This window comes from Lutjanus erythropterus, chromosome 1 (assembly GCF_056507025.1).
Source record: "Lutjanus erythropterus isolate fLutEry1 chromosome 1, fLutEry1.hap2, whole genome shotgun sequence".
Lineage (NCBI taxonomy): Eukaryota > Metazoa > Chordata > Actinopteri > Lutjaniformes > Lutjanidae > Lutjanus > Lutjanus erythropterus.
This window is the reverse complement of record NC_139317.1, coordinates 47,322,008-47,339,393: the sequence shown is the minus strand read 5'-3', so window position 1 is coordinate 47,339,393 and position 17,386 is coordinate 47,322,008. Positions and strand designations below refer to the sequence as shown.

At 38.6% G+C, this 17,386-nt stretch overlaps 1 protein-coding gene across 1 annotated transcript; it reads right to left on the bottom strand.

The window, feature by feature from the left end:
- Positions 1–329: 329 nt before the first annotated feature.
- LOC146333383 (histone-binding protein RBBP7-like) lies at positions 330–14,280 on the bottom strand. The gene is given in 13 exon segments (XM_084725602.1): positions 330–2,330; positions 2,333–2,386; positions 4,233–4,343; positions 4,738–4,795; positions 5,760–5,836; positions 6,373–6,450; positions 6,551–6,677; positions 6,760–6,920; positions 7,775–7,890; positions 8,001–8,174; positions 10,486–10,631; positions 12,794–12,938; positions 14,265–14,280. Coding segments are annotated over 13 exon segments (1,431 nt in total). The 3' UTR covers positions 330–2,162.
- Between the last annotated feature and the right edge of the window lie 3,106 nt (positions 14,281–17,386).

The window sequence follows — 17,386 nt, the reverse complement described above, 5'->3', positions numbered from 1 at the left end:
ATGATGGACTTACAGGAGGTCAGTTGAGTAGGCGGCCCTTCAGTGTGGCCCAGGACACACTGCTCAGAGAATGTGGCCACAAACCACCTCTGAATGTGGTCTGAGTCTCAGTGGATCTTGGGTGCATTCACCGTGTACTCAGAGCTGTCCATTTGTGATCAGATCACCCAGGATGCTTGTTAACACCAGGTGTAACCAGCCTCAAAGACAACAGTATCATTGAGGTGTTATTTGTGTGTGCAGTATTTTGTAGGATGTGTTCTAATGAAGCCAGGCTGAAGAAATGTGAGGTTGTTTGAAGAAATGTCAAAGTTACATAAATGGCAAACTTAGTTTTGAAAAGTTATAAAAGTTTTATTGCAATTTGTGGTGCAAGAAACAAAACAAGACAATTTCACATTATGTAAGAACACAAAGAGGAGAGGAAAGAGAAAGATGTGCGTTTCCCTCAAGTGCATTAATTTAGTCCCACACCTTTCACTCAAGCCAAATACTGAAGAGTTTCTGTACCTTATGACAGGAGGCAACAGCAGGGAATGTTGATTCAAAGACAGCCAACAAGTGTCTGAGAGTGAAGTCTGAAACTTTGTAACAAAAGTAGACACAGCTGGGAAAATCAGGTATGAAAGAAGGTTTCCCTGGACACGCCCATCGTGGTTAGTTTTTACAAATAGCTGCTTTTCCACAGCAGGAACTTTCCTTTGGGACTAAACACATTTTGAGGACCTCAGTGTTTCCACTGCAGGGACCAGGTCTACATTACGTTGTCGGGTCAATATTTTATCCTCCAAATACTCCCTGCTCTGGGGGTAGTACTTTTCAAAAGTACAGGAACTTTGAGGGTGGGGCCTTCAGCTCTAAACATTTCTGATTGGTTAGGTACTCTGAGCATTGTATTTCAGAAACCATTTTTAAAATCTGCAGCCGCACACATTTTCTAGTTCATTGCGCTTCAACACATCAGCATGGAGTCACAGAAAAACGCCTACAGACACACAGCAAAGTCCAGGCCTTATTATGTATTTATACTGAGATTGAAATCCAGCAGGAACTGGAGACGCTTTATATGGCTTCATTGTTGTATAGTAACGCACAAAAATGATGTGCAAGACCAGTCGCTGCTTTTTTTTTAATATCACCAGACTACAGCAACATGAATACACAGTGTGAAATTGCTAATATTTCAGAGAAGATTTCAACCCCACCTGACTATTTGCATTGAGTGCAAAAGGATTTTGAGAATAAATTTTTAAGCTGCAGCAAAATGGTGTATCAACATCAAGTGAACATGACCTGAGGCTTCTTTTACTTAAAAATAAGAAAAAACCCAACATAGTTGGGTACACAGAGTTCAGTGGAACATGTAAAACAAGACCATGTTGGACGTTTTGAACGTGACATCATCCACTACACACAGTTTGATCAGTCGATGTGTTCATGTCAGAAGCAAAGCTTCAGAAAAATCAATCTGTCTGACAAAATAAAAGACATGTCACTCAGAAAAATTCTGCTGTTGATACAGAAGCTTCTGCTGGATACATAGAGGTTTTAATATATTATTATCATGCAAATTATTATATTGTCTATTGTCAATTATTATAGTGTCTTGTTTGAGAAGGCCTTAATTTGCCTAATTTCTGTGGGTCTTTAGACCACAATGGCTGAAGGAACCTTTTAATTCCTTGAAAAGTAGTTACTAGGATTTGAAGTTGGTAAGTGGAAACCACTAATCACACACGTTGGACGGATGTAGATCAGGTGTCCCGAAAGCATTTCATTGCTCAGATCTAACAGATCTATGGTCCAGGTTTATCTTACATACCTTCATCCTGAGGGAAGTCGACTATCTGTTGGTTTTCTGGTTGCTCATCAGTCAAAATGTAAAAGAACACTTTCATGTTTCCCTGCATGAGCCCTTTGAAATGAACTCGTCTGAACAATAACTTGCTAAGAATTTGTGCACATAAAGAAGTCTTCAAAGCCTCCTCACCACAAAATCCTGTTCCCCAAACACTGGAGTTACTACCACCTGAACAGGTAGAACATCTGAATTCTTCTATTCCAAGTGCTTAAGTGCTTTCAGGTACCTGGGCCATGGTGAGGTGTATCAGGGTGAAACTGAATCCAACTGTCTGTTAGCGAGGGTGGAGTCCATGCTGTCTCTAACTCTGCACACTGTTCTTTGATGTGGACAGCAGACTTTTCATTTTGCACTCAAGATAAGCCAGAGAGGGAAACGACAGGCTGGGTCTGGAGCTCAGGGGGTTGGAGGAGGGGGTCATCGTGCCTGCAGAGAGACTTGTGCACAGCTGGGTTATGATCCCTGAGCCTCCAGCTCTGATGCAGGCGTGTTGTCCGGCTCCTCATCGTTGTAGATGTTCTCCGCCTGGGAGATGAACAAGAAGCAAGAGGATGAAATAAGGAGCAATACTGTAGCTAGTCTAAGTACAAAAAGAAGTACAGCAGACAGGAGTGCAGGATACCTGCAACATCATAAACTGACAGTAACAAGCCTCGGTGAGTCCTCCACTATAAGCTGATCAGCTGTTTATAACCGTCTCTTGTCTGTCAATGTAAAGTTCAGCCTGTTAGCCTGAAAACAAAAGCCCACTGCTCTGAAGTAACACACAGTGGACTTGGCGTTAAGTGGCTGCCTGTCTCACTGCTGCCAAACTCCATTAATATTTTTTCTCATTTTAACAGTTAAACATAAACATCTACACCTTCTACAAGATTATTACAACTAATGCTCTGATTTGTATGTTTCACATTGATCAGTGTTTTTGGCCCTGAATGGAAATTTCAGGACACTGCAGCTGTAGGAATATTTCAACTTAATATGTTAATCTCTGGTGACATTTTATGATTCATGAATCTATATTACAGATTTCTCCTTCAACACACAACTTGTAGATAAGTTCTTACCTCAACGTGCAAACAGCTTGTATTTGACTATTAGAGGCTGGGTTGACAAGGAGCATATGAATGCAATATTCATGCTTGACAAAATATCATAAACTCTCAAATAGTTTCCTCAATGGTAAAGAGAACCAGGCCTGTATTAGCCGACATCAGAGACAGAACAATATTGATAGTCTTGCCTGTTCTCTAGTTAAGCCAACACTTCCTCCACATTTACCTGTTGTCTTGATAAATTCAGCATATTGTCAGTTTCCACAACACTAACTCCATCAGTGCAGCAAGAGATATGACGGGCATTCACCTTGCCTTTTTTACCCGAATTATGTAAAGCTGCCATGAATTACACTCAACACTTCCTCCAGAACCTTCACATTAAGTATTTATGCTTTCCTTTCATAAGTTGATACGTGTTGAGTTTTGTTGACAAGTTTATCATTGATCAGGAGTACAGCAAAGACGAAACAACTTAACTTACAGTATGAAAACATTATGTTAAAAAATAGAGACTCAAAGCAGCGGAGTGGTGAGTATAACATGACTGTGCTGTGGAAATGGACTTTATCTTGAATTCACTCTGAAGTTATGAGTAATATAAAAGCTCTGGCCTGCTCATGTCCTTTAAAAAGTACAACTACCTAGCATTTAGCAGTACTGAGCTGGTGATTAGCCATGTATTCTGCAAAAGCCTGCAAAAACTCCTTTCTGCAATGTCCTCTTCAAAAAGTCTAAAACATTTTTCTCAACACTTATTCTGATGATGTGGTGATCGAGGCAGCTGTAGACCAGCAGCTCTTGTGTTCCACGAGGTAAAATTACATTTTTTTCCCCATGGAGTCTGGTGGCTTTGGACTTAAATAGTGAGTTTCCTGTCACAGACAACAACTGTCTGACAACAAGTAAAAATATAGCATAAACTTCAACTGATAAAGATTTTTTTTTAGGTGTCTTAAATGTTTTGCTGCTGACCCTGACCACAGGAGTACACTACTTAGCTTCCTACACCAGTACTCCTGCTGCTTCTACAAACTGGGGATGTGTTGACTTCCAGCTACTGCAGGTAATACACTGACTATGAAGATGTTCAACCACACTTCAGATAATCCAAACTATTCATTTATTCAGAGAATTAAGAAATATACATATGTACATACAACTCTGGTACACCACTGATTTTACAATATGAATGTCCTGTCTGTCTGTCTGTCTGTCTGTGTGAATGTGAGTGTGAGTGTGAGTGTGTGTGTGTGTGTGTGTGTGTGTGTGTGTGTGTGTGTGTGTGTGTGTGTGTGAAGGACAGCAGCTGTACTCACCATCTGCCAGACTTGCATGATGTTATCCTCGGACACGGAGCAGATGACCCAGGGTTCATTGGGGTTCCAGGAGAAGTCAGAGATTTTGGCTGTGTGGCCACCATGGATGAACTGATGGGAGAAGGGTGGAGAGTAGAGACAACACCCAGAGGTTAACAAGCAAGCAGGATCAAGATGTTCGGACACTACACAAGTGAAAGGTCAGCACTCTGATATTGATCCCTAACATATGAGATTCTATTTCTATGCAGTTACAAAGTTATTGACCAACCAGTTGATATGATGTATGAGTATCTGAAGTGATGAAGTTCAAACTAGCATTGTCAATCTGGCAGGCGCAGCCACATTAACCTGACACTTTTAGTATCAAAATGCTCTCATTACATACAGTGTGTTTTGTGTTCAAGTGCATGAAGATTGATGGCTGCTGTCATAACTATGGTAGACCTACAGCTGACTTTGACAATAAATGGTAGAGTAATCTTGATTTCAGGATATGACTTACCAGCAGCTCTGGTGGGCCGTCCTCAGCATCTTCTGCTGACTGCTCCTCGCCAATTTTACTAGAAAACCAAAAATGACGTTGTTACTCATTAATGTACTGTATGCCCAATGTGACATTTCCACTTTAAATGAATTTGGTTATGTGTCCTCTACTTGCAGTACTATTAGGTATGAAGTTTTCCTCTAAATCTCAACTAGCCATTAATCATCACCCTCAACAGAGATCCCTATGATATGTTATCCACAGTGATTCACATGCTTCTATCTGGGGTTCTGCAGTTGACAAATAGAACATCCAAACCATTAACCCATAGTATACCCGAGTGCTTTTTTTTCTGGGATTCCCATGGAAGACAATTTCCCTTTTCCACAATGGTCTAGGAAGAAACAAGTCAATGGTGGCTAGAATTATAATAACAGTGGGTCAGTTTTATATACACACACATATACATATATATATATATATATATATATATATATATATATATATATATACATATACATATACATATACATATATATATATATACATATATATACATATATATACATATACACACATATACATATATACATATATATGTACATATATACATATATATATGTATATACATATATATATATACATATATATATATATATATAAACATGTGTAATGGTGTGGGTTCACTGTGGATTGATGGGAACAGGATGAGAATGGAAGTGGGACAGAACAGGACTGAAAATCAGCTCCTGTGTCACCCTCTACATCTGAGACACATCCAACTCCATACAAATATCAACACTGGTAACTGCAGTGTAGAAATGCCTAAGACGTGTTTGAAGTTATACAAACCACTGTCTCCATTACAACCACATGAGAGCACAGACAAATGTATTTTTACAACTTGAAAGCTCTACTCCGTACTCATCGTGGTCTACTTGGACAAATTCTGTTTAAACTCCTGAGCAAAACTGTAATGATGCCTTCCACTGTTTGACATAAACATATAGATGCTAACATGTGTGATGGACAGTTTTTACCTGAGATCCCAGACATTGAGGCGTCGGTCTGTGCCGCTGGAGGCCAGGATTGTCTCATTGTGAGGAGACCATTGGACCTAATAAATTGGACAGATCAATGTAATGAGAGTAGCACAGCAGACAGTGTTCACAACACAAGTGTTGGCAAATGCCAAAATAACACCAAATATCTATTTGTAGACTTTAGTAAAAATTAATTCTGACTTTCATTAATTCATTTCAACAAACAACATTTCACTCGTACATTGCTCTGTGTTACATTAAAAGACTTGTTATCCACACACAATAAACAGTGGTCTGCTTCATTGATGTTTGAATGAAAATACTGTTCTTGTTGTTGCCTTAGAAAAGAAAATGCCACTTGTACACCTTTTTGTTCAAGTACCAGTTACTGTACTGTGCGTTAAGGAGACACAGATTTGTCCTGGTCAAAGAAGCTAAATCTGAGGAATAAAACCTTTTTGAATTTGGAGTAGTTCTGTCAATGAAACAAAACACATTTTTCTGTTTATTTCAGCACAAGAGCCTGATACTGAAGTGGAAATATGCTTGTAATATACAATCGAACAAAGCTGTGTTGGACTTACAAATAACAAGCAGCTTAAGTTCTTACCTGGAAGATTTCATCTTTGTGGGACTCAAAGGAGTGGAGCTTCAGTTTGAGGTTCCTTAAATCCCACAGTGCAACAGTCTGAGAGAAACAAAACATGAGATTGACAAGATTTGCATTTAATACTTACTCCAATGTAGCCACTTATAGAGTTTATAGTCTATTTTTGTGTCTTCTCTACCTTATCAGCAGAACCAGTGGCAAGAATGAACTCGCTGTAGGGGTTGAAACTCAGACAGTTGACCTCAGCAGTGTGAGCATCTACTGCGTGGCTGGCTTTGGATGTATTGTTGGACCGAGTGTCCCAGCTGGTAGAGAATTAAAGAGGATGTCATTTATTTAGAGAAATTTGAAAATTAAACAGAGCAGTTTTAACTTGATGTCACTTACATCATGAGTTTCTGGTCGTCAGCCACTGAGCCAAATAGGGACTCGTGGAGCAAATGCCAGGAAACATCCTCCACCACTGCTGTGTGGCCAGTGAAGATGGTCTTGGCATCCACAATCTTCCCTTCCTTTGGGCCGGCCCCGATGTCCCAGAGACAGATTGTCTGTAGAGACATAAAAGGAGCACAGTCAACGTTTTTATCCCTCTGCTACAATGAGTTATAAGGGAAAGCTCTGTTATCAAAAGATGAAACTCTACACCAGTGGTTGCTTTTTGTCTCACGTACTCCAACAGCCTGTTCAGATAAGCTTAAGTACTCTTCATGTGGCCCTTTTCACTATAGGAACCTCAAAACGTGATGTGTATTCATATGTATATTACTATTCAATTTAACCCCTTCAACTGCATGAGAACATCCATGCCCCAAGCTGCCATTATTTTCTTTTAGAGGCTGATGCAGCTAGCAGGCTCTGGGAACGTATCAAACTAGAAGACCTAAGTAATCCATGTGTACCAACCCTATCATGCTAGCTTGTTGGGAAGTTGTGTAAATAGTGTTCCAAGTCAGGTTAAATTTTAGCAAGTGAAAAACCAGCACAGTGATTTTAAAAAGAGTCCTTTGACGTCTCTCCTGAAGATATCCGGGGAGTCCAGAGTCTCCCTTTTACCAACATGCACACTTTATGCTAATCCAATGTACTTCTTGGAGTCTAAACATGATGTTTTGGTGGGTCTTTTGAACACTTTTATGAATTCAAAAAAAATCAAAAATAGTTACATTTTGCACAAAAAACAGTTTGAAAACTGTATCAACACAAAAACATTCAAAATGTTGCCAAGCACCTAAAGAAAACACAACTTCACACACAGGGCTAAGCTGTATCTCAAATTAACCTTCAAGATTTTAGGTTTCACTATGTGGCATATATTATTGACCTGCTATCTCCCCCTAAAGATCCCGTGTCACCCAATTAAAAATGACAAAAATAAGTGGAACTAACATTTCTAGTCACTTACGTGGTCATCGGAGGCACTGAGTAGATTTCCACTAAGGTTGGGATTCCAGGAAAGGCCGTACCCTTCTTTCTGGTGGCCTTTCAGCCTCAAGTCAGGATTACACTCCCCACTGGGATCTGAAACACACAAACACACACTGCATTCACCAACATGATGCGTAATTCACTGGAGTGTGAACATTCTGGTGCACGTAGTCATTAGTATTTAAGTCCAGCAGTGATCCAACCTGGCTTAGCCGGGTGCTTATTGTAGTCGAAGACCAGCACGTCAGAGGTAGGAGTCTTGGTGGCGATGATGCAGTGATTCTGGGGCATGTAGCGGGCTCGGTTCACCTCTCCTTCATGGTTGATCTTGATCTCAATCTCTATTTTTCCACTTACTGAACCAAAACCACCAAATTCTGGCAAGACAAAACAATCAGACTGTAACATCCAAGTAAGGACATGGACACCAGACACTCAATAACTGCAGGTTAAAACCTTACTTATTGCATGGCTTTGTTAAAGCCTCTGTAAACCCAAATCCACTAAAGTCTTTTAGCCATGTAATTTAGGGTCTTGTGCAGATAATAGTAAGCATATGAAAAGTATTAGAAATCAGATTTAATCCTAAATTCAAAATACTGTCATCCAAGTTTCTGTGCACTTTCCTGTTTTGGGTTTGAACTGGGCATGTCTGTGCTCAGAGATTTATCATCAAAATTATGCAATTAATTCCACAAACCAGTCATAAAAAATCTACGTCAGCTGCCACGTTGGTGCAACAAGCTTCTCTGCTTCCACAGCTCTCAGAGTCTGAGCTAATTCAACAATCTGGAGCTGAAGATATTATATCACTCCTTAACACAAACAATCATTTTACCTGGACCAAATCAATATTGGTTTAAGTGTACGCTATATTTAAAACATTCTCCCTAATTTTCTTGTCTGTTAGACAGTCTTTACCGAGGGTGAACTGAGGCCGCAGGTTAAACCTGTCTCTTCACAGCCACAAAACTCAACTGAAAAAAGAGTCAGTGTCCCTTTGTAGGGCACTAGAGTTGCTGCTCTCTGGTTGTTGCTTTGATCCACTGCAAGTAACATTAGTTTGGACCCAAACAAATGTGTTAAATCACTGAAGTCAAACAAAAACACAAACCAACTAACAGACACAGACTCTTACAACTCCAGTGCCCTGCGAGGTAAAAAGACGGTTTCTGTCCATGGAGTGCGGTGGTTGTAAAGACAACAGAGACAGCAGCTTCAGTTCCCTGTTCTAAAATGTTGTCTGATGACAAAGTAAAGCAGCCATAACCATAGCTGACTCATTAAACCCATATTTATTTGTTTAGGTGGTACTTTGTTTAGGTACTAAAATACACTTTGTTGCTGCCTGTGTCTACAGCGGTCCACAGCAGGACATTACTTAGCTTCTGTGTTGGGACTCCTGAGGCAGCTGTCAATCAAATGTGAGCTGACACACCCACTCAGTCTTGAAAAATGGTGTAAACAGCAAAATAAGCTTTTTTTGAACCAGGTTTTCTAATACTTATGTTTATTTTCATTCAGATCTTTGTGGATGTTGAGAAACTTGCTCTACCCATACATACTCTATTCTGATTGGTCAATTACAGTATTCTAAGGTCTATTATTTCTGTATAACAGTTTATTGCTATGAATGCAGTTCTTATCATGGACTCTGAAGGAGCAATAAAATAATTTTTAAAATCAGACTATTTTTAGATCAATATTGTGTCAAATTAGTGACTTTTTGTTAAGTAACTGTGTAATAAGAAGGATAATGTACAGTAAGCAGGTCATAATGGTGAAATAAACTCCTTCAGGATGATTCAAAACCAGCATCACGCTGTCAGAGTTAACTGATTATAACGACCTGCTTACTGTGCATTATCTCTTACTTGTGACAGGTCAGTTTGTCTATTTTACAAGGGATGCACAGTGGCTGATATATTATGAGATAAATATATTGTCATTTCCTCTCTACCATACATTCCTGTCTGCAGACCTGACAGATGAGGATGAGTGATGCCACAGGCCTCATAGCTGGTTTTCTGTAGAAGACTTGCACTGTTTCTAAACTGTAGAGTCAAAGAACTTTGGCAAAAAATAAGTCCCAAGAGTATGCAAAATTATTCTAATGCTCGTCAATAAGGTCTACCATTACTTTGTCTACATATTGAAAAAATAAAGAAATGGTGAAGGCTCTCTTAACATATGTGTTGTGCCACAAACATAAACTTATTCATCTTAAATAATATATATAATCTCCTCTTCACATTGTAAGATTCATATTAGCTGTTCACATATTGGTGTCTGTATTTATTCTGACATATTTATGATTGGTTGGCTTTGTGTGCGTTGAGGTTTAGACTCGGACTGTACCTTTAAACTGTTCAGCGGCCACACTAACATACTGATACTACCTCTGGCAACACAGCACACCTACACACAGCTGGGCACCATCAACATACCTGCTGGAAGACAGAAGAACACTTTCAGCATGAAGATTGAATGGAACATGATTAATAATAATTGCTTCAATATTGAAAATGTCTGAACTGCTAACTGGGTGTCCTTGTGTGGACATTTCACTGTTCTAACTGTGGTTGGGTTTTGGCAATATTAATCTAAACTTAACAAAATAAAAATAAAAAAAACCCCAGATCTTTGTAATGAAGCACAACAGTGCAACAATTCACTGCTGCAAATTACCTCCTTTCTCGCTGTCATAGTGCGATGCGTCAAACTGGGCGTCATCATTTGGAACCTGCACACTGGCAATCACAAGGTGGTTCTGCTCATCTGATGTGTGGGTCCCCAAAACCAGCCTGTGAATGGTGTAGTCCTTCCCCTCCGGCCTGCACAGTTCCACAACATGTTGTTTAATCTATATGTCCCCTCTCTGGTGATGAACATTATGTTTTTTTGTGGGCGGGGCCAAACTGGACATAGAGAACCTCCCTAAACACATTAACATTGGGGGGGGGGGGGGGTCTGTCTGTCAAGTTTAAATAAGGTGTGTTTTACTGAATTAACAAACAATTAAAGCTTGTCCCTGGTAAAAAAAAAAAAAAAAAAAAAAAAAAAAGAAACTTGAATTCTAGGGCTGATACTTTACTACTTACAATTATTTTCATAGTTGATTAATCAGTTGATAATTTTCTCAATTAATAAATGTCAGAAAATGGTGAAAAATGTTGATCAGTGTTTCCCAAAGCCCCAGATGGCATCCTCAAATGTCTTGTTTTGTCCACAAGCCAAAGATATTATGTTTAATGTAAAAGAGGGGTAAAAAAACCCAGAAGATATTCACATCAGATCAATTAATCATAAGATACTGACCATAAGATCAATTAATTGATTATCAAAGTAGTATGTCTCATGCTCCTTGAACCACTCTGTCACAATCTGACCCTGGTGAATCCTGACATTGTCATCAGAGAAGAAAAAATCCACTGATGTAAAAACCTGTTCATTCAATATATTAAGGTAGTGAGCTGACCTCATGTTTGGACACAATGTTGCTGAACCTCGACCTGAGCAACTGAAGCAACCCCAGATCATAACACTGCCCCCACAGGCTTGTATGGTCGACACTAGGCATGATGGGAGCATCACTTCATCTACCTCTCTTCTTACCCTGATGCCCCCATCACTTTATGTTCTCTAGCAAACTGAAGCCTTTTTTTCTGATTATTCTCACTGATAAGTGGTTTTCTTAAGGCTACACAACAGTAGACCCAATTCCTTGAGTTCTCTTCACACTGTGTGTGTGGAAATGTTCTTACTTTCACTATTAAACATAGCTGTGAGTTCTACTGTTGATTTATTTTTTTTTTTTCAATTTGATTTCACCAAACATTTCAGTGATCTCCGATCAGGATCATTCGATATTTATTCTGACCCCATTTCTTCCTGGAAGATGGTGGTTCACCACTATCCTTCCAGGTTTTAATAATGTGTTGGACAGTTCTTAACCCAGTTTTTGTAGTTTCAGCAATCTCCTTAGTTCTTTTCGTTGCTTGGGCTGGCAGTGGCAGCTGATATGCAATAAAACTTCAATTCTGAGCCATTACTACTTTGATTCTGGCACCAACAACACAAGATGATGACATTTCAGCTTGGTTAAATGGACTTCTCTGTTTATCTCCACTTTTTTCTCTGTTTATCTCCACTTTTTCCTTTGTTTTGCCTCCAGCTAACACTGACATAATCATGACGTCAGCCCCAAAAGAGTCTATACTGTGTAGCTCAGATAGCTCTGCCTTTCAGTTTACATTAGCACAGAGATTCCGGCAAAGAAGGCAAAAGTGATTTCCAAACTGTCAAAGACTGCTGACAGTAAACACAAAATAGTAACACAATTAGCTTTTATAAAGGAAAGAATTCCAAGGTGTAAAAAATGCTTTTGGCTCTAATGAATCTCTTAGTGTATTGTTGTTATCTAGTAATCCCACTCAGACAGGTATGTACTTCTGAATTTTAATGTATTTTATTACAGCCATAGCTGTCTCTAATGCTGGCAACTTAAAGGAAAATATATCCAGAAGCATTAATAACTGATAAATGCTTTTTTTCGCCTCATCATTTTATTATTTCTCAGTAATTGCAACAGATTCTAAGTTATTTTTTTGTAATTTGATTACATGTAACTAGCTATGTCACAAAAACAAATATTTGAATATGAAAACTGATTCTTACCCATCAAAAAATAAGGCCCAAATATTTAGATCCAACCGTAATAAGTACACTGACTGTAATGTAACACTGGAGTCAAACTCCTTGCATGTGTACACATACTTTTATTGATACTTATATTGATTCTGAGTGACTATGTGGTCATGCAGGTGGTAGATATTGGCACACAACTAGAAAGGCTTTGGTATGTCTCTAAGAGACAAGACAAAGCCAGAATGCAGACAGATATTGAGGACACCGGCCACAATAAGTCAGTGAACAGACACTATTGCTGCGATTTAAAGCATGTTTTATGAGCAGGAAGATGTAAACAAGTAAATACCTGCTGACATCTGGAAGCCACTGGACAGTGAGGCTGGGCCACTCCAGCGCGTGAGTCATCACCAGGTCATACAGGAAAGGTGTGTTTTTCTTCCAGATCTTGTACTCCTCATTGATGACCCTTTCTTCCACTGCATCATCATACACTGCCACGCAACAACAGGGTGTAAGTTACAGGTAAGTGTGTATAATGACATCTAATGTGCATTTTCCATTTACATATTTATTGGAGGAAAGTAGATTATCTTTAGTAGATTACTTTCTGCGTTGCTTTATATGTTTCATGAGCTATGTAATGCTGTCAGAGAAAATGCAATATATTGCTGTGGGAAAAAAATTTGAGTTGGGGAGCACATGTGGTATTGTTTAGCATATTCAAAATCTTTGTTTTTAATAACGACTGATTAATTAATCAATGTTACCAAAAATCAATTATATATAGCATATATATTGTCCTTTTTGCACAAACTAAGGCGGACTGTTTCTACTTATTTAATTTTAGTTTGATTGGCAGCCTTTTACTTATATTTGATTTTCTTAATTACTTTTCCAATGCCCTAATGTCATTTAGGATGTGTGTATGTGTAGGCACACATTTATGTATAAGTAGTATCAGACGACTGATACAGCTGAATGGGAGCTGCACTGGAGCAACAGGGAGTTCAGCCGGTCACCGACATGACAGACAAACGTGCTTTCACATTACACCAAACATATGTTTAATGCTAGCTTGCGTCAAACATTACATTCATGATTCTCTTGTATATTATGTTGACAAAGAACTTCAAGATTCGCAGCTGATTGGGTTGTCTGTATTATTATCTTCGCCGTTATCTAGTTGCATGTACTGTATATCATCTTCCATAGGTTCAGAGTTAGTGCTATCCTTGCTGTCACCCACTACTGCGTATTCTGATGAAGGGGTTTGTGGCGTCGTAACAACAAGCAAACAGTTTGTAAAGTTGAAATAAGCTAAGTGCTATTTGATGCACTGGGTGTATAATGTTACTGAATTTATAGTGTAACTCAGAGGTTTGAAATAACGTTCTTTTTCACGTCCGAGAGCAGCACACAGACTGGCCAAAACCAATGAGCCCACTGATGGGACGTTTCTGAGCTAGCATGTCATGCTAGCGCCCATAACAGCGGGTCGTGTCTAGAAGAGAAACCCAGGCTCGCGAAAAATCTCGCGACAGAGGTCATCTCAACCTAAACAATCATCTTTGCATAACCCTTACAATGTGTTTTTATTGTTGTTAACCATAAACAGTATTAAACCTCAGTGTTGTTACATTCTAAAACATAATTTATACAACATGCCCAAACTAATAAAAACCGTATACAAAGCCCGCGAGAATTTCGCAAAACTAGGGTTTCCTTCTAGACAATACCATGGCAGTGGTGCGCACACAAAAGCGGCACACGGGGAAAACGGGCCACCGCTCTATTCGTTAGGTATTTGTAAAACATACCCTCCTTATCAGCCATGTTCCAGACTCTGCGAAGTGTCACAGTGCTCGAAAGCAAAGTCACTCGGTAGACGCTGTTTTACTTGATAACGCTGTTCCTCTGGCTAAGTAGAGCTTAGTTTGTATCACTCACTCCTTCCTTTTCAGCGCCGAATTACTCGACACCTACTGCGCGTGCGTCAGTGCACGCATACCAAAAAGGGCCAACACTGCGCACAGGCTGCGCATTGCGCATAGGACAGAGAACTGCGCAGATAAAGTGGCCCTGTTTCAATATTGAGCTTTCCCATTCAGAGTCCACAACCTCTGAAAACACACTTGCCAGGAAATGGAGAGAAACGACATATATACATACGACATAAGTGTTGAAACCATCAAATATAAATGTGGTCAAGAAGCAATTAGTCCCTCACAGGCCGAATACACAGTGTGAGAGATGCCAGATTGAAACAGATAGTGTATCACACTGTTGTACTGTACAGTGATGATGAATATGTTACAGTGCATTATATTCTGTCTATAGACATTTATAAATGCTAAAGGAAAATAGCATGTGCTGAAGTATACAGAAGCTGACAGTGGTTGTACTTGCAAATATGTTTTTAAAGGTGGGGTAAGTGATCCTGGAGAAAGATTTGACTGTGGAGTCTCATTCCCAGGTAGTCAAATACTGACGCTTTGGGTTGATTGTTGAGCAGAGGTGAGAAGTAACTAAGTACAAATTTTGTTACTGTACTTAAGTAGATTTTTCAGGTATCTGTACTTGATGTAAGAAAACTAATCATGTCATAAAAGATGTAACAATACAAAAAGGTGTAGCAAGATGAGAAAGAGCACAAAATACACAACACAAAAAAGACACATAAGACGTAACAAGACAAAAAAGAAAGTAAAAAGATGAAGGGTGAAAAACAGCAGAAAAGATGTAACAAGCAAAAAAAAGTAAACACAAATATCTACTTTCTACTCTGTACATTTTCAACAGGCTCATTACTTTAGGTTGAATGTATTTGAGTGGATTCTTTGTTTTATTTTCTGCCATTGTGCAAGATGCAACAAGATAAAAAAAACTACATAAAAGATGTAAGAAAACAAAACACAAGATAACAAGTTTAACAAGATGAAAAAGACATAACGAGATAAAAACAATACAAAAGAATCAAGATGAAACAGAAAAGAAAAGGAGAAAACGTGAGGTTCAGTTAGCTTTGCACAGAAACAGCCAGTGGAAATGGACTTTAGTTGGCTTGACTACATTTCTTGTACTTTTTCACTTTTTCTTGAGCAAAGAAGTGAAATCAGTACTCCTTTTTTTTTTTTTACACAGTACCTGTACTTCTACTTGAGTACAGTATGTGTGTCCTTTTGCCACCTCTGCCACCAACCTCAAACGTCAGTATTTGACCTGGGAATCAACTATCTTTGTCTAGGATCACTTACCTTTACCTTACCTTACCTTTAATACCATTATCTCAAATTCACAAGTTTTATATTGTTATCTTGAGATAGCAAAACTGATTTTCTCATGATAACAGATTAATTATTTTATTGTCCTGAGGTAACATAGCTCATTTTCTCATGGTAATGAGTTAATTTATCTCGAGAGAATGAGCTTTGTTATCTCGAGATAACAAAATAATTACCACTTATCTCGAGACAAAGGCATTAAATAAATATTTGCAAGTATTGGTGTTCTCATTTTCCAAAGAGTTTAATGGACACTCAGTGAAAAGTGATGTCTCAAATCCTCTAGCCCCATGCAAAGTCTGGAAAGACAGCAGGTAGCATGCTGATGGTGGCATATTAACTACAAGAATGTTAACATCATAATGTTTATTATTAGCCCAAAGCACAGATGAGCACAAGTACATTTGCAGCTAACAAAGTACCACTGATTTCCAGTTGCACCACCATCTGTTTTTTTTTTTGGTCCCACTAGTGATAAGGACCTAAGAATTGAAAGTCTCTTCATTTTTCACCCCTGCAGTAATGAGCAGAATGTCACAATGCATTCCAATGAGTTTATTTTGTAAAAGTCTCATCCATAAACAGCAAAAACAGTTTACAGTAAATTACAAACCTTGAAAATGCAAAGCATGTTCCAAATACGAGCATAATAAAGACTTTAAGGAAATTAAAAAAAGCATGGGTTTACATACAGAATGTGTCAGCTATCATTAAAAAATAAATAGGTCTATATCTCATGACAACAACAGTGAAAGCAACAGAAAGGCAACTGGCACAGAGTTAGAAGACAGAGCAGTCTGGTGTCATCTTTAACCAATCTAAGTCAACTCTCACAGGGACAATGATAAGTTGGCCAATTTTAAAACACATCATCACACTGGATGTTGACAGTGTTTCAGATGAAAGCTTCTCCACAGCTCTCAGTCTCCTCACAAAGTAATGTGGTTGAGTTTACTGTCACGTTTAGACGTTGAGACAAGGCAACAGAAAAGAGTGGATTGTGTATTATTTTTCCTCTACGTCCATCACATACCAACAAATATGTGATTTTAAACTAAGAACCAACTGACACGTTCATATAAGAATGATCCGGAGTACAACAGTAGAGCATGCCACTATAAAAAGCTTTGAAATATACAGTGATCTATTTCACAGATACACAAAAGAACAGATGTATCACTTTCCATAAAAAGATGAGCTGTTACCTAGAGCAGTCCAAGTAGAATAGTGGTCCTATATTCTACAACAAAAGTAAAATATACAGATATAGTTAATATTGAGTTACAATGTGTAACCCAGTTGTGCACAACACTTCATACATTTATCTATGTATTTCCATTCGTCTTTTTCTGGGTACATAAAAGAGTAACATATAGGGTGATGGATAATGTTTGACAGTTACTGAATATTCCTTAAGTCCCTCCCATAATTATCCTGGTAAAAAAGCAATTTCAAGCTACAACTAGAGTGATCAGTACACTGCAATACCCAACATATATCATAGATGGTAGAGAGTATATATACTGTTTATGGAGGTCAAATGCTTTTGTACACAGTGACAGGTGATCATGAGTGATACGATACAGATAGGTATGCACGGGCCAGTATAAATACTGATTGATGGCTATCTACACTATGTGATCATGAAGTACTGGGAA